This window comes from Typopeltis vanoorti, chromosome 15, assembly GCF_054136105.1.
Source record: "Typopeltis vanoorti isolate ZY-2024b chromosome 15, IOZ_Tvanoo_1.0, whole genome shotgun sequence".
In the NCBI taxonomy this organism is placed as follows: domain Eukaryota; kingdom Metazoa; phylum Arthropoda; class Arachnida; order Uropygi; family Thelyphonidae; genus Typopeltis; species Typopeltis vanoorti.
Window position 1 is genome coordinate 94,830,482 of NC_143563.1, and position 23,058 is coordinate 94,853,539.

The 23,058-nt window shown below is 38.0% G+C and overlaps 1 protein-coding gene across 1 annotated transcript in view; it reads left to right on the top strand.

Annotated features, from left to right (window-relative positions):
* The window catches only part of LOC150098992 (uncharacterized), a 700,419-nt gene that overhangs the window by 236,620 nt on the left and 440,741 nt on the right, over window positions 1–23,058 (top strand). Inside the window, exon 15 of the mRNA XM_090405788.1 lies at window positions 12,068–12,112. Within this exon, the coding sequence (XP_090261914.1) occupies window positions 12,068–12,112 (45 nt within the window). The remainder of the gene's footprint in view (window positions 1–12,067; window positions 12,113–23,058) is intronic.

Sequence of the window (23,058 nt, forward strand, 5' to 3'; positions counted from 1 at the left end):
CAGAGAACTTAAACTCAACCCTAGCAAGACAGAGGTTATAGTTTTTGAAAGAAATATAAACAGGGAGGGTCCTGAAAAACAGGTGTAGTTTTGTGGAGAAATAAATGAAAGATACCAAGAAATTATATATACTTGGTGTAGTCCTTTATCCAAGTGTAAGCAAACAAATTTGCACCTGAACTATTTTCAGGACTCGGGCAATTCGTATATAGAAGCTTATGACTTTGTGGAGAAATAAGTAGGAAGTAGTCTGCAAATATAAGTACTTGGAATAGTTATCAGTGTGAAATACTGCTAACTTAGTTCAGAAATCTTCTCTTGATGTCATGGCTAGAGAGATTGACTAGAACAATAGTCTTTATAGGAATATAGAAATATCTTTGTAGGAAACCTATAAGCAGATTGAAGAGTCAGCTGTGCCTCCCCCTCTCCCAGTCTTTTCATGAAACATTTTGAAAATATGGCTCTCTTAAACTTGCAATATGCCCATGCTATGTCGATTGCATATTTTCTGTTTTGTCACACAACTAGGATCTGTTGGAGATGTTTTTAGCACACTTTAACTTTTTTAACAGCAATGAGTGAAAAGTATACTAAAAATATCTAAAAAAAATCCTGATGATTTTTTTTGCATGAATGCCTGAAAGGTTAGGTACAAAATGAAAAAAGATGTAAAAAAGTTACTGCTGAAGAAGCAAAAAAAAAAAAAATAAATAAAAAAAAAAAAGTGAGAAATACTTAGTCCATTCTATAGTATGGTAGGAGTGAATTCAGAAGAAAGGCAGTATGCAAAAGATCAATGCATAGGTTGTGTGGGAGGAAAAGTGTGTGGTTTGTAGATTGGGGAAGTGAATTCTCTTGAAGGGGTTATATAAAAGCCATACAGATAGCTTATTTACTCTTCAATTAACATGCTGTAGGTTTGAATCCCAGTATTGAATCCCTGTGAATGTTTTTAGGTGGTAGATGAATTTTATTGTCTGATATGAGACCACCACTCCTATGTATGTGTGAACACGTAACTGGCGATTGCACTTCAATGGATATAAGAGTTAAATGTCCGGAGAAAGCATGATTCCATAAAAGTATATAGTGCAAAATTGAGGAGGAGAAGGAATGGATTTCACACTTATATTAGAGATTGTTGGAGAGGGGAAATACAGGTGGCTGTGTACAACCACCCTTGCATCAGATGTATGCAGTCATGGGAATAATCAGAACATGTTGAATATAGTTTTGCAGGTAGATGATCTGAATGGAACAGTCTGTGACAGAACTGTGAAAACGGGTTTTCTTCACAGATTATGTCATATGGAATATTACATTTCATATATACTACTGCCAAAAGTCAGATATAAGGTTACCTGGCAATGAGTTTTTGGCATTGGTTAATTTCACATGCCAAAATTTAAAACCTTTAGTGAGACTGTTGATAGAGGATGATATGGATACAAGAATAGACTAAAGAGATATTGTTGATGACAGCAGAAAAATTGCAACCAACAAAAAAAAAAGTTCAACAGGAAGGCAGGGTTGTAGGAGGTTGTGCATTGAGGATGTTTGGTCTTAGATAGGACAAATATTAGACTAACAGGACAAAATATATAGTTGGTTATTGCTATAGACCAAGAAGTGCAAAGGAAAATATAGATTGGCATACATTGTATGCCAATCTATATATATACGTTGGCAACTTAGTTTATTGAGCACAAGGTGAATAATCATTATGGGTTGAAGTTTCAACTATGGTGACATAGATTGGAGGGAGGAAATAACACCTGGTAAGAACGAAATGGAATTTATGCAACTGATGAGAGATAATTACCTAAACCTGCATATGATGGAAGGAGGACATGAGGTTTAGGAGTGGTGAATCTAGTGATAGTATTAGGAAATTTGTTCATAACCAAGATAGCTGCAGTGTCTCAGATTGGGAAGAGTAAACAATTACTTTTCATTGAGGTGGTTAAGCATGTGGAATTTTCAGTTAAGAAAGGATATATTTAGAACAACAGAAAGAATTGGTGATCCTGATAAACTCAGGAGGCAGCTTGGATGGTAGCATTATCAAGTAACAGCTGAAAAAAAAATGTACATGAAATGTAAAGAGAAATGTCATCAGCAAGCACATGAACAAGTACAAAGAATAGGCAAGAAGCATGCCTATCATAGTAAGAAACGTAAGAACATCAGTAAGATCAAATTATTTATGGAAATTAGCCAAGCAGGCTAAAGAGAATTGTAAAGAATTCTTTTATTATGGGATGAGTAAAAGAAAGAATAATTATGGATGGATAACTTTAATGAATGCAACTAGCAGTAAAGTGAGTAAAGCAGAAAAACATGTTTAATAACAGTTTAATTAATTATGTAGTGATCACTTTTGTGAGAATGTATTATCTGGGTGGTTAATGCAGTAACTGATATCAGGAGTTTGATGTGAAACAGAGGTAGATGAATTTGAAGTGTTTAGCATTGCAAGAAAATGGGAAATATGGCAAGAAAATTCATCATCATCCAATTCCTGACATATACTCTCAAGGGGTGTACAGGATAAGATAGTACTACATGAAAAATTTACATCATTACTAACTTCCTATCTACAATTTTCCTCCAAATCAGTCTGTTACTTGTCAAGACTACAATATTATCATTATCAGATCTTATATTTCTATCATCTAAGACACATTGTACTGTATCAATCCACCTATATCTTGGTCTTCCTCTGGGTCGTTTTTCTGCCAACCTGACAGAGAACACTTTTGCTAATCTTTCCTTGTCCATTCTGTTTAAGTGACCATACCACCTGAGATTAGCTCTCTTAATGCATTCCTGGATGCCGACAATGTCAATTTCTTTCCTAATATCCTCGTTTTTAATATGATATTGCCATTGATGCCATCTGTTCACGGCTCTAATCTCAGGACTCTCATATCTGTGGTCTCTAGTCTTTGGTCAAGTGTTTTACTTCTGACCCAGCTCTCAGATCCATAAGTTAAAACCAGTCCGAATACTGTCTTGTATACAGCTAATTTACCGACTTGTATACCAACTAATTTCTCTCTTATTCCATATGAATTTATTCAATTGACTTCAAACCATACCAGCTTTGTTGATTCTGTTGTCTATTTCCATATTTAATTTACCATCTTCAGTAAAAATCGTGCCTAAGTAGGTGAAATGTTTTTGCTTGTTCCACAGGTTCCCTGTTCACAACGCAGTTGACATTTTCAAATATTCCACCTATTTTCATTGTCTTTGTCTTTTTAATGCTGACCTTCATACCATATCTATTACAACAGTTATTCACTTTAGTCAGGGATTCTTGCAGACTTGTAGCGGATTTATTTAGAAGTATAACATCGTCCGCATAAAGCAAAGAACTGATATTAACATCTCCAATTCTGATATCATGTTTAATACCACTTTCCTTCATAATGTGATCCATATAGATAATGAATAACAGAGGGGATAATGTACATCCTTGTCTCACACCAGATTTAACATTAAACCTAAACCATTTTCCTGTACTTCCTTCAATTCTAACTGCCGACTTACAACTCAAATACAAACAAAGTATTGCATGATATAATGCCCCATTGACACCATGTAACTGTAACGTATTGAATAGCTTCACTCTTGGCACCTTGTCATATGCCTTTTCCAGATCGACAAAACTTAAGTACAGATATTTGCTATATTCCCATGCTTTCTCAACTATTTGTCATAAAATGAACATCTGATCCTTACAGCATCTGTTTGGCCTGAATCCAGCTTGTTCTTCACCATGCTTTTCGTCCACAATTCTTCTCAATTGTTTTTTAAGTATACGTGCATAGATCTTGCCAGGAACGCTCAGTAGGGAAATATCTGTAATTCTCACATTCAGTTTTATTTCCCTTTTTACATATGGGCACTATTAGAACTCTACTCCAATCATCGGGAATTCATCTCTCTGTCTAGGCTTTCTGAACTATGCAGTGCAGCCACTGTAAGACTTTTATACCGCCATGCTTCAGCATTTCTGGTTGAATATCATCTACTCCTGCTGCCTTTCCACATTTCAAGCCTTTGATTGCTTTTTCTACTTCAAGTATGGATATGTATTCCTGACTGTATGCCCGTTGAGTGTTTTTTACCACTGTGCTATCACTGCTTGTTTCATTTAGCAATTTTTCGAAGTAATTACTCCATACTTCAAGGATATCTTTTTCTCCTGTTTTCATATCACCCTTATCATCTCTAACTCATTTTACAGCACTCTTTCCTCCAATGCTAAGCTTCTTCAACAACCTCCAGAATATCTTACCACCTTTTTGATATTTATTTTCTATGTTCTTGCCAAAGTCCTCCCATGACTTTTGTTTAGCTAGTTTTACACAGTGTTTCGCTTTCTTACATTTGTCTCTGTATTCTCTAAGAGCACAAGACTTATTTGTTGATTTATTTGCCAGTAATATTTGATATGCTTTCTTCTTTTCCTTCACTGCCTCTTTAACTTCCTGTGTCCGCCCTGGAGTTCTGATTTTTCTATCCTTGCAGACAACCTCACTACATGCCTCTCTGGCTGAATTAATCAATCATTCAGCCATAATGTGTTCCACATGTACGAAATACAGAAAGAGACGACCCACAAACAAGGAAGTGACTTGGGTAACTATGCCATTCACAAGATTTCAAAAAGAAAGCTTGGTTAACCATGAACAAAGCAAGTTACACACTGATTCTTGTTCAAATATAATTGAAAAACATATGCTAGAAGAAACTGGAAGGGCAAATTGAAAAATCAATTTCAATTTTGAATAACTTGCAGAGAGATGCTTTTTTGGGAGCTTTATGATCTATGTATTGGTTAGCAAAAAATTAGTTACCACATACTACATTATTTGAAAAATTGCTTGAGCATTGCAAGGCTGTTCCTATTTAGAACATCTTAACATTGGTAAAAATGCACATTATACCTCAGAAAGAATAATGCAAGAGTTGATTGAAATTTTTTAGCATCAGAAATTAGATCCGAAATACTGAAAAATATACATTCAGATTATTTCAGTGTTTTATGTGATGAAACTACAGACATCTCAGTTTTAAAACAGCTGATTGTGTTCATTAAATATGTTTGTGAACTTAGAAAAGAGGTCAGGGTTAGTTTTGTATTAACTTGCAATATCATTGATGGAAAAACTGAAACTATCAGCTTTTCCATCTTAGACCCTTGACAGTCTATTCTTGACCCTTGACAGTCTAGGCTAAAACTTGTAATCTGGTGGTTCTAGGATCTGATGGAGCAGCTGTCATGATTGGAAAGCAAAAGGGAGTTGCAAAACGGCTCAAAGATAAAACAGATGGACTCATGGTCAACTTTCATTGTGTAAACTACTGACTGGCTCTTGCTAGTGCCCAAGCAGCTGCTGAAGTGCCTTATTTAGTCATGTTTAATGATATCTTAAGGCAATTGTTTTTCTTCTTCCAAAATTCCTCAGTCAGGATATATGGTTTAATCCAAATCAAAAATATACTGAACAGTCCTCAGATTAAACTTCAAATGGCTAGTGACACTAGATGGCTGTCTCGTGATTCTGCAATACAGTCTCTAAGAGAATGCATGGTGGGTGTTATAGCTGCATTGGAAAGAGAGGCCACTGAACGAAATGATATCACAGCTGAAGGTTTAAGTAAATATATCAGAACATACAATTTCATAGTTTCACTAATGATGCTTTCAGATGTGTTACCACATTTATCTAACTTGTCTAGATCATGGCAAAGGTGAGATGTTGACTTAACTGAAATAGAGCCAGTCTTAGAAGCCAGAAAAGTATCCATCATGGAATTGAAAGACACTCCTGGCAGTCATTTTCAAAATCTTCATCAGCATCTTTCAGGTGAATGGTCAGACCTTCACATTGATTATTCAGATTCTAATGTTATTATGTTTAAGGCTACAATATATGATAAATACATAGGCACAGTTATTAAACACCTAGAAGCAAGATTTCCTGATATGCCAATCATTTCCTTTTTTTTCACTGCAGAAAGTCATGATCAGTGTGAGTCTTCTGAGATTCTTTTTGATTACTATTCTAGAAATGGAAGTCCTGCAGTTTTAAACTATGAAAGTACTAAATTAGAATGGGCAGTTGCATTAAAAATTATTAATGGACAGTCATACAAAAATCTAGATCCAAGACAAATACTGCTGAAATTAGCAACAACATCTGAGCTCAAAGAGTCTTTTCCAAATTTAGCAAAACTAGTTGGTGTTAGACTGGCCATACCCGTGAGCACAGCTGAATGTGAAAGGGGTTTCTCTGCATTAAAAAGGATGAAAACCTGTATGAGGAATCACATCAGTCAAAAGACTAAATAATCTGATGCTGATTTCACTGGAGGGACCAGATCCAACAGATTTTAATTACAAAAAAAAAAAAAAAAAAAAGCTGCTGACAACTGTGTTTCTAAAAAGAAGAGAAGAATTAATGTATAGAATTTTAAGTTGTGAGCATTACAAGGTTTTTCATTACTTAGAGAAAATAAGAAAAATTCTAGTCTTGTTTGTTATAATTACTATATAAAATATTGTCCTTGTTTGAAGTAATTTCTAATAAAATTACTGTTTTAATTTGTTATAAAAAAGGGTCTTTCTTAACTCATTCAAAATTTTTGTACACCTGGCTAATGCCTCATTCCACCCGGCTGGTAAAAATTTCTGGGGAGAATACTGATACAGTTCCATAAACCAGTTATCATCTTGGCTACTTGTTACTGAATTTTTTTCAAATGATTCCCAATATCCTTGGAACCCAAGTGACCATGTCTGTGCACAGTAATCCAGGTGTAGTCTTATCAAAGCCTTGTAAAGTTGAACAATAACTTCCTTATTTCTACAAGTTAGTGTTCCTTTTAACAGTGCTGTCATCTGATGTGATAACTTAACCATTTGTCAGCGTGACTCCTGAATTTTAACTCACTGTCCACAACAATCTAAAGTCTTTAGCTTTGTTAACTACTTCCAACAAATTTCCATTAATATAATCTCTGCCTGGTAATGTCTTCTGTCTGGAATGGATAACCTTACAATTGGCAACATTGAAGTGATAGTCATTGTCATTATAACCAATCTGCTCTGGTAGCTAAGGCATATACATTAGCTATTCATAACTGTATTTTTTAAGGAAATTACAATGTAGACTAATATTAACTAAAATAAATTTAATTAATACTTCCAATATTTTGGCAAAATCAAAGTGCTATTGTCAAGGAACAAAATATAATAAGATATGTGCATGCGGGCATTACACTAAGTAATAAAGATGAAGCATGTCAACTGAGAGTAGGCCTAAAGTCCTAAATAGTGCCCCTTGGGCTAAATTTGGCATCCTTGGCTGTAGGGCTTAAATACCATGGATGAGAGCCTCCCAAATTTGGGGCAGTTTCCTGCAACCAAATTTGTAGAGATTAGCATAGTTTCTTAAGGCAGAAGCAGTTTCAAGGAAAAGTCTTTCATGTTATATTTGCTGTGATGGAGTAAAGTGGCCTTTCTTCCAGTGTAATCTATTGTGGGTGTCCAAAGCATGGCGAGCAAGTCCTGAGCTGTAGTGTTGGAAACAGATATAGTCGTTATTTTCAGCATTCTGATGTTGGCTATCCTACCTGTTTGACTATAGTAGGATAGTTTACAACTACAAGGGACCTGATAAACACCTGGCAGGTCTAGGGACTATGGCTTGTCTTTGCTGGAAAGGATAAGGGATGCTAATTTTTTATATGGTCTATAAGTGGTTGAAAGGTTGTATTTTTTAAAGATTTTTGTTAGTTGACTCTCAACTCTCATATCAACTCTTAGTTGTAGTGCCTGCATGCACATACCATATTATACTTTGACAATGGCAATTTGACTTTGCCAAAATAGTGAAAGTATTAATAATTTATTTTAGTTACTTAGTCTACTTTGTAATTTCCTTAAAAAATACAGTTATGAATAGCAGCATATAAGCCTTAACACCAGACTTATTATAATCTACAAAGATTATATAATGCACAAGGCCTTTCATTACAATAAGCTATTGAAGCTTTCTAGTCAACTGAAGAAGATTAGCCTTTCTAAAACATTGCTGACACAATAATTCTATCCTTGATTGTGTTAAATTGAAACACACCGGTTTAATTCATCAAAGGATCTTCACATATACAGACACACTAGCTTTGCTCATTTACACGAACAGATTGGTGCTACTCGCATTCTACTTGCTGACACATAGCTATTTCATCATCAGCTTCTTCATCAGCTATTTGCAGCATGCAAATAGCTGATGAAGCTATTTGTGTGTTAGAAGAAGAAGAGCTCTCTGCAAAAGCTGAATGCTAACCTTTGCACCAATAGATTTGCTAAACTTCGAAAAAACTCTGCTGTCAAGCCTCAGCATCAAGTAAACACTGTAATAAATTTTTCTTCCTTCATCCTCAGACTGGAAGCAGTGTACTCTCTCTTGGCTACAATTATGCTCTTGCACCTATAAAAATTCTTACAGAAGAAATACATACATACATACATACATACATCTTCAAGGCCCACTCTTCCTAATTGGGTTGTGGGGGCAAAAGCTGCAAGAGAAACTTCCAATGGTCACGATCCTCTGCCACCAAGCTCAGGTGTTCTGGTGGGATTCCCAAACATGTCCACCCAAGGTTTTGGATATAATCTATCCAGCTAGTCCTTGGCCTTCCACGTGGCCTCCCACCCTCTGGCTTGGCAAAGAGGGCCAGCTGAGGGAGCCTCTCTTGTGGCATTCTGACCAGGTGCCCGTACCAGCGTAACTGTGATCTCTCAACACGGAGAAGCAGCGGTTGAGTATTGAGGGTTTCCCGAATTGCAGAGCTTCTGACTCTGTCGAGTTTTGTCAGCCCCGCAACCCCTCGAAGGAACCTCATTTCAGCCGCTTGGATTTGTGTCCGCATTCTTTCGGTCATTACCCAACTCTCATGACCATAGGTGAGGATGGGGACATAGACTGTATCGAAGACAGCCAGCTTTGCCTTCTGGCTTAACTCCCGCTTCAATACTACCGAATGGCCAAGCTCCTGTAATATTGAGCTTGCTAAGCCAATTCGAGTATCTAGCTCTATGTCCCATTTTCCATCATTCGTGAATATGGACCCAAGGTATTTAAACTTCTCCACCTGTCTTATTGGGACTCCACTTACATTTAGAGTGCACTGGGATGGTTGTCTTGAGATCACAAATGTTTCAGTTTTGGCCACACTGATCTTCATTCCAGCGTCTGCACAAATAGCTACACCTATCCAGGGTCCGCTGGAGGTCATCTGCAAAAAGCAGACGTCCAATGCTACATTTTCCAATTCTGACACACTCACTGCCTCGGCTGTGCCTATCAATCCAGTCCATAAATATTATGAAAAGGAGGGGTGACAAAACACACCCTTGGCGGAGGCCAACGGAGACTGTGAAAGGTTCAGACTTTGTGCTGTTTACCCTGACACAAAACTCTGGGCATTCATACAGGGACTTGATGGCAGCTAATAGTTGACCATCCACTCCATACTCCTGTACTACTTGCCAAAGCTTATCCCGAGGAACCCGGTCATATGCCTTCTCCAAGTCCACAAAACATGTGTAGACATTCTTGGCATATTCCCAAGATTTCTCAAAGACTTGCCTTAAAGTGAAGATTTGGTCAGTTGTGCTTCTACCAGGACGAAAGCCACATAAGAAAGCTACAGAAGAAATTACGATTCAAATTGAATGTGGGATTCTCAGCCTTCCTACGCATATTGGCAACCATATCAGACTGGATGTTGCCAATGTACTAATTCTAGAAAAACCTCCAAAAAAGTAACCTATCTTGCAAAGAATATGAAGCACTATTGGAAATCAAGATCAGGAAGAATAATAAAATAGTGATTACTAAATCTGATAAAGGGAAATGTGGACTACCTAAAATTCATAAGCAGAATGTGCCATCACCTCCAATTCACTCACAAATTAGCCAAACATTTACCCAAACTGCTCTCACAATATACTGGCAGCACTTCTTCACAAATAAAAACCTCAGCCCACTTTAAAACCAGTGTAGAAAACCGCACACTCCAACACACTGACATAATGATCAGTTTTGATGTGTCTTCTCTATTCACTAGTGTCCCACTTAAAGACATTTTAGACCTTATTCAAACTGAATTTCCTCCCAATAATTTGTTCATGTCCATTACTGAGATTCAAAATTGAAGTTGAATTCAAAGTTGAAGTCATGAGATCATCCCCCCCCTCTTCCCCCAGTGCAAGAGGACATAAGACTGAGAGTTGTTGGGTGAAGGTTGTTCTGTGGTGAAAGAACCTTGAATGAGGTTGTGGTCTGGGTTATTAAGAAAAGTGGCTTCCAGAATACATTTATAAGGTGAGTGTGTTAAGAAGAGGTCAAGAGTGGCAGGATCATGAGGGCTATCTTGTTTTGATAGGTAAATGGACTATCCGTTTCTCATAGCAGATGCTTGGGCATCCCTACCTGCTTGATTAGTAGAACTAGAGAAGGGAAGGCAGTTTGAGTTGTGGATACTGCAGTCTCCAAGAAAGATAGCTTCACTTTCTGGGGTATTTGAACTATAGAAAATTGAGATAGTCAAAGAGATCAGATAAGTTATCAGAATTTGAGGGTGGGGGAAAGACAGTAAATGAATGTGACATAGTTTGTTAAGGAAATTTTAAGCCAGTATAAATCAAATGAGGTAGGATACATTATCTGATAACATGGATTGTCAGTTCTGATGAATGCACAAATACTACCATTGTTGCAGAAAAAAGTGTGTAAAGTGTTGTTTGGGCAGCTGAGTTGGACAGTGGTGGTTGAAGTTGCCACCCAAGGTTATGTTATATAAAAAATAAAAAAACTTTTTTTTTTGTGAGAATTATTAATATTGATGGGTGTTTGGGGTTTTTGTTACTTTACTTTTATGTTGAATTTTTTGTGGGAGATTTTTTTTTAAGGTGTGGGGGGGGGTGAAAACCCAGAGAAAAGAGAAAAAATGACTTAGAGAAAAAATTACTTTTATTTTTGTTAAGGAAGATTTTTTTTTTTTTTTGTTGGAGTTGTTTCTTAATGGACATTTTTTGTCATCTGTAGTAAATCTTTGTTTCATTAAGTTGCATTGCTTTGATGTGATATTTATAAAAACTGGTCACAACTAATAGCATGGTTGATAACTGACAAAGGGAAAGGCTGAATTTTGCATTTTATTTACAAATTTTGCACCCTGATGACTGCATCTTTTAAGGGAATCACTAGAATAGAAGATTCATGAATCCTAAGATAACCTTAATAGAATTTTTCATTCATCTCATAAGAATATCTCTGATATTCTTATGTTGCACTGGTTTGCTACTATATACTTGCCAAAGGAACTATCCGCATGCTCTACCAAAGTATTATAAGTATTATACTTAATACTGTTTGGAATCTACTAACAAATAGAATAGAATAGGACACAAAACTTTTTTCACAGTTATCACATCTAATTTACATTTTGTTTCTAATATTAAATGTTTATATAATTTTCGATCTGATATTAACATTTTTTCCTTAATTAAAAGAGTTATCATAAAAAGGAAATAGTGTATCTATATACTATAAAATCTTTCTATCTGGTTCATTCATTTCATAGACAGGTTACAGGGGAGAGTTTTCCTGAGAAAATGATAATGTATTACCCACTACAATGTCATTCCTTCCATTTAAATAAATCTGTAGTAAGCAAAGAAACTGAGTAATGCTTGGGTCTGCAGGACCCATTGTATATGCTCTACATTAAGAACAAAATGAATGGCAGAGAGAGAGAGAGAGAGAGAGATGTGTGTTTTTATTTATGTTAATAAATTTTTAGAAAGTATGACAAATACTGTGGAAACAAAACTTCACATTAAGATTAAGTCCTTGTAACTCTGTAGACTTGATTTATGATAATAAATAATATTATCAATATTATTTATTAATAATAAATTTTTCTGCGTGTGAGTATCTTCCTCTCAGATTGATGAAATTGTTAATTTTTTCAGGGCTTAAGGGGTATCGATGGCCTTCCAGGACAACCAGGGTCCCCTGTCACCCCCCCCCCCCCCCACCCCCCCCCCCCCCCACCCCCCCCCCCCCCCACCCCCCCCCCCCCCCACCCCCCCCCCCCCCCACCCCCCCCCCCCCCCACCCCCCCCCCCCCCCACCCCCCCCCCCCCCCACCCCCCCCCCCCCCCACCCCCCCCCCCCCCCACCCCCCCCCCCCCCCACCCCCCCCCCCCCCCACCCCCCCCCCCCCCCACCCCCCCCCCCCCCCACCCCCCCCCCCCCCCACCCCCCCCCCCCCCCACCCCCCCCCCCCCCCACCCCCCCCCCCCCCCACCCCCCCCCCCCCCCACCCCCCCCCCCCCCCACCCCCCCCCCCCCCCACCCCCCCCCCCCCCCACCCCCCCCCCCCCCCACCCCCCCCCCCCCCCACCCCCCCCCCCCCCCACCCCCCCCCCCCCCCACCCCCCCCCCCCCCCACCCCCCCCCCCCCCCACCCCCCCCCCCCCCCACCCCCCCCCCCCCCCACCCCCCCCCCCCCCCACCAGGAGGGAGAGTACTCTTGTTCCCATCTACAAGGGTAAAGGGGATGCACAAGACTGTAAAAATTACAGAGGAATAAAGTTGATGTCCCACACAATGAAGATCCTAGAAAGGGTTCTTGATGGTAGATTGAGGGAGGAGGTGGAGATTGCAAAGGAACAATTTGGCTTCATGCCTGGTAGATCAACAACAGATGCTATCTTTGGGTTACGACAGATGATGGAAAAATATCGAGAGAAACAAAGGGAGCTACATCTGGTATTTATTGATCTGGAGAAAGCATACGATAGAGTGCCAAGGCAAGAAGTCTGGAGGTGTCTGAGGGAGAAGAAGGTGCCGGAGAAATATGTCAGGTTGGTGCAGGAAATGTACAGAAATGTGAAGACAAGTGTTCGGACCTGTTTGGGACAGACAGAAAGTTTTCAAGTAACAGTTGGCTTGCATCAAGGGTCAGCATTAAGTCCGTTTCTGTTTAATATTGTGATGGAGGTGGTAACAGAGGAGGTGAGAGAAGATGCACCTTGGACAATGTTGTATGCAGATGACATCTTGCTGTGTGTAGATTCAAGAGAAGAAGCGGAAACTAAACTGGAAAGATGGAGAAAAGTACTGGAAGAGAGAGGTATGAGACTGAGCAGAAGTAAGACAGAGTATATGTGTTGCGCAGTGGGCGGTGGCCAGGAGACAGACCTGGAGCTGGAAGGAAATGTCATCAGGAAGGTGAGAGACTTTAGATACTTAGGTTCGACAGTGGAAGAAGATGGAGGAGGTGAGAAGGAAGTGGGATGCAGGATACAAGCAGGTTGGAGGAACTGGAGGGAGATGGCTGGAGTGTTATGTGATAAGAGGGTGCCGATCAATCTGAAAGGCAAAATTTATAGGACAGTAGTGAGGCCAGCTATGACATATGCTATAGAAACTGTGGCCCTGAGGAAAAATAACATCAGCAGGATGGAAGTAGCAGAGATGAGAATGCTTAGGTGGATGTGCGGTGTGACCAGAAAGGATCATCTGAGAAATGACTATGTCAGGGGAACAGTGAAAGTTACGAACTTAGGAGCGAAAATACAGGAGGCAAGGTTGAGATGGTTTGGTCATGTGATGAGGAGGGAGGACGAATATGTGGGAAGAAGGGTCATGCAGATGGATGTGCAAGGAAGGCGGAAGCGTGGGCGGCCAAAGAAGAGATGGAGGGAGCTGGTAGAAGAGGACTTGAAGATGAAGAACTTGGATGTGGTGACAGCCCAAGACAGGAAGGTGTGGAGGAGACTCATAAGAAACAGTGACCCCACTTAAGTGGGAGAAGCTGCAGAAGAAGAAGAAGATTCAGTTTAGTCAGGGAATATTGCAGATTTGTACTGGATTTATTTAAAAGTATACAATCATCTGCATAAAGTAAAGATCTGAGATTAAAATCTCCAATTTTGATATCAGGTTTAATACTACTTTCCTTTATATTATGATCCATATAGATAATGAATAACAGAGGGGGATAATGTACATCCTTGTCCGACACTAGATTTAACATTTAACCATCATCGTGTACTTCCTTCAATTCTAACTGCTGACTTACAACTCAAATAAAGACTAAGTATTGCTTGATATAATGTCGTATTGACACTATATAACTGTAGTATTTTGTATAGCTTTTCTTTTGGTACCTTTCATCATATGTCTTTTTGCAGGTCTACAAAACTTAAATACAGATCTTTGTTATATCCCCACAATTTCTCCACTATTTGTAATAAAGTGAAAAATATGACAATGACAGCCTCTATTTGCCATGAATCTAGCTTGTTTTTCACGAAGCCTCCCTTCCTTCTCAACCATTTTTCAAGTATACTTGCATAAATCTTACCAGGAACACTCAGTAGAGAAATATCTCTGTAATTCTCACAACCAGTTTTATTTACCTTTTTATATATGGGTACTATGAGAGCTCTACTCCAATCACCTCGAATTTGTCTCTCTGTCCTGGCCTTTTGAACTATTTTCCCATTGTGCTGTCACTGTTTTGTGTCATTTAGCAATTTTTTCAAGTAATTACTCCATACATCAAGGATATCTTTTTCTCCAGTTTTCATGTCACCTTTATCATCTCTAATTCCTTTTACAGCAGTCTTTCCTCCATTTCTGAGCTTTTTCAACATCCTCCAGAATATTTTGCCACCTTCCTGATATTTATTTTCTATGTTCTTACCAAAGTCTTCTCATGACTTTTGTTTAGCTAGTTTTACACAGTGTTTAACTTTCTTACAGTTATCTCTATATTCTCTAAAAGTAGAAGCTAAATTATTTGTCAGGAACGTTCAATATGCCTTCTTCTTTTCCTTCACTGCCTGTTTAACTTCCTGTGTCCACCACGGAGTTCTTTCTGATTTTTCTATCTTTGCAGACAACCTCGCCATACTTCTCTTTCTGAAACAATCAATGTTTTCTTCAGGGCAATCTCCAAGGTTTGGTTCCTGTTCTCAAACTCTTTCATTTTTTCTTGAATAATGTTGGTGTATTTTAGTCTACAGTTCACATCTGAGAGCTGTTCATCTTTTATTCGCTTTAAAACTTTCTTACATGTTCTTCTTTTTCAACATGAAATTCAATTTGATCCTGCTCAAGACTAAATGGTGATCACTTCCAATTTCAAATCCACTGTACACTCTAGCGTCCTGCACCAGGGAAAAAACATCACTATCAACAATAACATAGTCAGTGAGACTTTTCTTATTTCTTGCCTCTTTTCTCCATGTGAATGCACACATTTTTATGTTGGAACATTGTGTTAGTAATAACCAGTCCATGTCCTGAGCAGAAATCCAATAGGTATTTGCCATTATTATTAGCTTTGCTCTTTTCTCCAAATTTTCCCACAATATTACTGTATGTCTGACAACTATTTCCTACTCTGCTATGTAAATCTCCAACAAGGACAGACTTTTCATTGTGTCAGTTGTTTTCTCTAGCGCCTCAAAAATTCCTCCACTTCTACCTTAGTAGAACCTTCTATGGTGCCATAGGTACAAATAAGTCTCGTTGTCCATTTCCTTAATGTGATATTTGCCAATGTCACTCTACTTGATATTGTCTGCATTCAAAAAATTAGCTTCATATTTAGTGTTGAATACTATAGCTACTCTTTATTGTCCAACATTGATATTGCCAGAATATAATATTTGGTATTTATTTCTTAGAGATCTCACTAGTTTTTGTCTCTTTTGTTTCAGTCACCTCTGTTATGTCGATCTGGTATTTATCCAATTCTTCTGTTAGTTCCATTTCTTTGCCATTCAGACTTCTTATGTTGATAGTGCTGATCTTGAACTCTGGTGATGTTGAGTTGGGATGTGTTTCAGGATTTGTTCAATAGCTAACTTTTTGCTGTTCACCCTGGTTCCCTGACAAAAACAGCAGGGGGCCTTGTTTAACTGGGCGACGTCCCAGCTGGCATGAAATTCTTTCATGTTGTACCATCATTTTATTTGTGGTTTTAGCCAAGTAAATAAGAATACAATTTGTTCAGCTAAATCCCATATTGTCAACCTATCCTCGTTCATTCAGTTTCCAGTAGATACCTAATAGGGTGCACCATGATAAGGTGAGGATTGGTCATTAGGTCAGATTGGTTCTCCTATTGATTGGTTCTCCACATTTCTTTAAAGATTATGTGAAGGTCTCCTCTCAGTTATACAGCTTTGATCCTTTATACTCATATTTGAACATTTCTAGTTGAATATCATCTCCCCAGCTGTCTTTTCACATTTCAGATTTTTGATGACTTTTTCTACCTCAAGTACTGAACTATACTCCTGATTTTTTTCCTGTTAAGTCTCGTCGCGACGGGAGGAATCTTTATCTGGTCGATTTCAATCGATGGTGAGTTAGCCGATCTCATACGGAGGTAGCAGGGTTTTTTCTCCCGGAAACTCGGGTTTTTCATCCCGCATACATACAAATCGGCCCTTCAGAACACACGCAATTTACAGACAAAAATTACTAGTTGTGGTGTTGGAGGTGGGCAGTAGATGGCGTTGATTCGTAGTAGAGGTAAGGTGTCCTCCCGTGATGAGTCTTCGGACTCCTTGGAGGTGTCAGGAATAATAATAATAATAATAATAATAATAAGTGTTTTTTACTATTGTGCTCTCATGTTTCATTTAACAGTCTTTCAAAGTAATCACTCCAGGCATCTAGAATATCTTTATCTAATGTTTACTTTTTTTTTTTTTTTTCGCTGAATCTATAAGGATTGGTTCCTGTTTTCAAACTCTCATTTTTTCTTGAATAATGTTTGTGTATTTTAATCTAACAGTCACCTCTGAAAGCTGCTCACCTTTTGATTCATTTTAAATCTTTTTTATACACTCTTTTCAATATGAAATTCAATTTTATCATTCCCAGAACTACATGGTGATCACTTCCAATTTCAAATTCTCTGTATAAAACTGTTGACAGTAACAGAGTCAATGAGACTTTCTTCCTTGACTTTTCCTTGCATTTTCTCTCAATGTGAATTTGTGCACATCTTTATGGTGTGTTTCTTAGTAATAATATGTTGTTCATAATAATTAGCTCACATTCTAAATAGAAATCAGGCACTTACCATTATTGTCAGCTTTGCTCTTTTCTCCAAATTTTCTCAAATCATTTGTGTGTGTGGTAATTATTTCCTGCTCTACTGTTTAGTCTCAAATAAGATTCTTTCTCTAATGCCCTCTAAAAAGTCTTCAACTTCTTCCTTAGTAGAACCTTCTGTAGACCACAGGCACAAATTAGTCTCATTGTCAGTTTCCCATTTAATATTTACCACTGTCACCCTTTTTGATACTGCTTGCCATTCAAGATTATCTTCATATATAGTGTTGAATACTATAGCTACTCCTTCTTTTTCTTTATTGTCATTGCCTGAATCTTGTATTTGTTGCTCAGAAAAATCTCACCTATTTTTTATCTTCTTTGTTTTGGTAATGCCTATCATGTCGATCTGGTACTCATCGAATTCTTCTGGTAGTTCCATTTCTTTTCTGCTGATGCTTCTTATGTTGCTAGTCATCAAAACAATTCTTATTGCTTTATCTCATCTTAATTCATCCTGATTTGGTATTAGTTAAAGCAAGATATACAGCAATCCTTCGACTAATGCGCCTCCGATTAGTATGTTTTCGATTAGTGCGTAGTTTTTTTTTCTATACCCAAATTTGATTAGTGCAGCTCTAAAATTCGATTAGTGTGCCTATATATATCTTAAAAATAAATGCTACAGATTTTAAAAATTTTCTATCTCTACATTTTTCATGGCTAGCTATTTTAAAAAATCACTCATCAGGATGAAATAATTTAGTTACCGATTTAAAACATTTTACAAAGTTATTTTTAATGGCATACTACACTATTTCCATGTACACTATGTTCCAAATTTACTGCCAAAATGTCATCTGCTAATTACATAGCATTTTGATGATCACATCTCGTATCTCCTTTGCAATTGTTTTCTTTACTTTTGTATGGTAATTTTCATCATCATTAATAAAAAGAATTAGTGAGCAAGATAGTGGAAGTGTGAAAATGATTTCGAAATTGATTCGAAAAGGAATCTCGTTGGAAGAAAAACTTGAAATAATAAAGAAAAACAAACAAGGCGAGTCCAGAGCAAAGATAGGAAAAGAATACAAAAATGGGCGAATCAACTATAAGAGTGCAATTTTAAGCAAAGCTGCTGAATACAAAGAGAAAAGTAAGCCTGCTTCAAGTTCATCATGCATTTACTCGAAATCAAAGTATTATAATGATTGAATTAGAGATACTTCTTTCTACACGGATCGAAAATTGTAACCAAAAACAGATCCTGCTAAGCACTGACCTTATTAAATCAAAAGCATTAAGTCTCTTTGCAACCTTGAAAGAAAGGGCTGTTAGTGATGGAAAAGAAGAAGAATTACATGCTAGTGCTGGGTGGTTTGAGCGTTTCAGAAAGAGAAATAGCCTACATAATGTTTTAATCACAGGCGAAGCTACAAGTGCAGATAAGGAGGTGGCTGCAAATTATTCAGAGATTTTGAAGATAATTGTGGAAGAAGGGGATGGCTATTGTGACCAACAAATATTTAATGTTGATGAAACCAGCCTATTTTGGAAGCGAATGTCTTTCAAGACTTTTCTGGACAAATCAGAGAAATCTCAGCCTGGTTGTAAAGTCTCAAAGTTGAATGAAATTACTGCTAGCAATATGCCAGCCATTTGGAAGCACATTCTTCCACAATGTGCAAATGATTTTAGAGGCTTTTCAAATGAATCTAAGTTAATTAAATCTTATTCTGAGAAAATGAGTGATTCTGACCTTCTAAATTTAGATGCACAGTCGGAAAATTCTGAAGAATATGAAGAAAATTTAATCACTGATAAGCCCAAAGAGATTTCACAGGAACAATTTGAAAATATTTTTCATAAATGTTAAAATCGAAGTTTTTAAGCTGCAATGCTTAGAGGCTGACCCTGATGAAGAGAGAAACAGTAAAGCAGAAGTAGTAGAAGAGGCAATAAGGTCGTACCGTCAGTTTTATGAAAAAAAGAAACAGAATGCCCACCAAACTACGTTAGTTCAATTCTTTGTTAAGAAGTAGAATAATAATTTTATATTCTGAATATGTTTTATTGTCTTTCAGCTTCATGGTTTTCCTTTAACTAGGTCCTGAAATATACCCTAATTCTTTTATAAAAAAATTTAAGATTAAAAAAAAAAGAATTCGAGGAACGAATTATACTTTCTCCTATAGGTTATTATATTTGATTAGTGCATTTTCAATTAATGCGCCTGTTTTGAAGAATGCATTAAGTGCATTAATCGAGGGATTGCTGTATATGAGTCTAGAAGTAGAGGAAAGTGTCAAACATTCAGATCCTTCACAACATAATGTTCCTTTAGTTGTTTTGGGTCTATAATTATATTATATATTTGACTTGGAAGATGAATAGACATGCAGGTGTATCAAAGAAAAGGGAACATATGTGGAATTATAAGGCGGGTGATTATAATAATCTTAGGTATCAACTAGGGGCAGTTCCATGGAGGGCAAAATTGGAAAGCCAGGATATCATTAGTGCTTCGGAAATTGTGAAAGAATATATGTTAGCAGCAATAGTAAGCTGTATTCCACAGGTGAAGGAGCAGACACAATTTGGTGTAAAGTGGATGACAAATGATATCAAACAGGAACTGCAGTTGAAAAAAAGAGATTATGGAAGATACATAAGCAGAGGGCTGGAGGACAGCTACATGAAGAATATAAGACGCAGACCAGGAGAGTGACCAGAAAGACTAGGGAATTTTTTAGCTATGTGACCAGTAGGTAGAGAAACGATTGTGGAAGAATGACTTGCAGGATAAAAATGGGAATAGAGTGGCTGATGCAGAAGACATAGTGGAGTTGTTCAATGAGCACTTTATTATAGTATTTCATCCTAGAGGAGGTTTTAATACTAGAGAGATAGGGCAGGTTCAGGGTTTAGAGGTGCAAGAGGGGAGTGTGCTCCAAATACTGAGTACTCTGGATACCAGTAAAGCTGTTGGACTGGATTGTATTTCACCACGGGTCTTGAGAGAATGTGCTAAAGAACTGACAGCTCCGTTGACCTGGCTTTTCAATAAAAGTCTGGCTGTGGGAAAGGTACCTAGGGAATGGAAGGAAGGTAAGATAGTGCCACTGCATAAGGGTGGTAGCAGACTGGAAGTCTCTAATTATAGGCCTGTTTGTGCGTCATCAGTAGTTGTTAAGGTCTTGGAGAAATTAGTGAGGGACTATATACAGCGTTGGGGAGATGAGGGTAATGTTATCTGTGAGAATCAACATGGATTTGTTAAGGGGTGCTCTTGCTTTAGTAATATGATTGCCTTTTTATAATAAAGTGACGAGCAGTTGATGAGGGAAAGGCATATACTGCCATTTTTTTGGATTTTGCAAAGGCATTTGACAGGGTGCCACATGATAAGCTGATATTTAAGTTGCAGTACATGGATTTAAATGTCGGGTTAGTCAAATGGATTCAGGATTGGCTGACTGATAGGTATCAGAGAGTTGTGTATGGTGGGGCAATATCAAAGAAGCGAAGGCTACAAGTGGGGTTCCACAGGGATCAGCACTGGGACCTGCGTTGTTCAACCTTTATATCAATGATATTGTCAATGGATTGCAAGGGGAAATTCAGTTGTTTGCAGATGATGTGAAGCTGGGAAGGGTTATCAGTAATAGTGCAGATGGCAGTCCTGCAAGATTTGAATAAACTAGGCAGATGGGCAAATGAAAGGGGGGGGGATCGGTTCAATGCAGCAAAATGTAAAGTCTTGAGGTTTGGGATCCATCGAGGAGAATTCATACTCGATTGGAGTAGCTGTACTGGAGGAGGTAGGGGAGACAAGAGATCTGGGGGTGATGATTGATAAAAACCACACTTAGACTATTGTTCTCAGATTTGGTCCTCAGGATTTGAAAGGGATAAATTGACCATGGAAAGGGTGCAGAGGCAGATAAAAAAGATGGTTTCAGTATTGTACAATATGAGTTATGAGGATCAGCTGAGAGAACATGGAATGCAGAGTTTGGTGGATAGAAGGAGAGGTGATATGATCTAGACTTTTAAACTATTGAGAAGCAGTTACAGGGTAGACATTAGAGAGTTCTTTCACTTGGTGGAATGGCAGGAAGGAGCAATGACAAGGGGGCCATCCCTGGAAGTTACTGTGCACAAGAGGGTGAGGAGTGGTTTCTTTGCGTGGAGGGTGGTTGAACCTTGGAATGCATTGCCTGAGAGAGTGGTTGGAGCGGGAATGATCAATGGGTTCAAGGAGTGGTATGATAAACTTTGTGTTTCCTAAAAACGACCTCCCACAATGAGTCTTTTGACTCCATGGAGGCCTGGATAATAATAATAATTAGTTTCACTTCTATTTGCAAAAAGTGAAATTAATTTATATTATTATCCCAACACTCCATGGAGTCAAAGATGACTCATCTAGGAGGTCCTTTTATCATACACACAGCTTTTATCATACATACACATCATACTGCGACTTATATCCCCAGCAAGCATAAATTCTGCATCCCATCTTTGTTTCCCAAACTTTAAAACATAAAATTTTGCAATAATCCATTCCCATTCACTCAATTTATTCAAGTCTTCTTGTAAGGCCACAATATCTTCTCTACTCTTCATAGTTTGTCCCAACTTTGCATCATATGCAAACAACTGAATATCTCCATCCAAATCTTTGCCAATATCATTAACATGCAAGTTAAACAGTAATGGTCCTAAAACAGACCCCCGAGGTACACCACTAGTGACTTTCCTCTTCTGGGATATTTCTCCCTCGTACACAACTTCCTGATACCTATCAGATAGCCAATCTCCGATCTAATGCACTAATCTAATATCCAATCCCATCTGCTCTAGTTTGACTATCAACATATTATGCTGTAATCTGTCAAAAGCTTTTGCATAATCTAAGTATACTACTGTGTATCCTGTCCTCTGTCCAAGGAAGCCATCACCTTATTGTTAAAAGTAAGTAGATAACTAAAACATGACCTCCCTTTAGCAAATCCATGCTGTCCATCAAAGATAATACTATTGTTGTCAACCCAATTCTGTATCCTGGTTCTCACAAGTTTCTCCCTGGCACATTCCTTCAGAATACTTTGTGATATATTATCAAGTCCCACAGCCTTATTAACATCAAGTTTGCTTAACTACCCATACACCTCTTGCTCACTTACAGTCAGTCTCTCTTTCCCATCATCAGCTGCTCTCAATCTCTCCATGAAGTCGCATTCACAAGAATGAAAGACCCTTATGAACTGCTCATTAAGTATCTCCACTATATCTTCTGCAACAATTGTCCTTATACCATTTTCTCTAATCAGTGTCATCCTTCCATAATCATTCTTTTTTTTTTTTGCTGGCTACATATCGAAAGAACTCCATATGATTCTTTTTGGCTTTATTAGCTAACTACTGCTCATACTTCACTTTTGCTACCCTTGCCAACCAAGCCACCCACCTTGCTTGGTCTTTGTAATCCTCATGGAATTGGTTATTACCACTTCTCTTATGCTGCCTCCATAATGCTCTTTTTCTCTGCATTGCATCCTTAATCTCTTCATTCACCCATTTCACACCTACCTTATTTAGCCCTTCTAACCTTGGAATACATTTAGATATTGCTTCTATTAGATAGTTCTTGAATATCCCCCAAGCTGCATTGATCTCTTTTTCAGCTATCTTCTCACTCCATACTACACCTGCAAGCTGCCTCCTGAACTCTTCATAATCACCACCCTTGTAGTTCCACATATACCCTTTTCTCACAGAGGTCCTCATATAGTGAAAAAGGCCCTCATTTATATAGTGAAACTAAAAGGCAAATAGAAGGAATTGGATATGTTGGAAAGATTGGGAGATA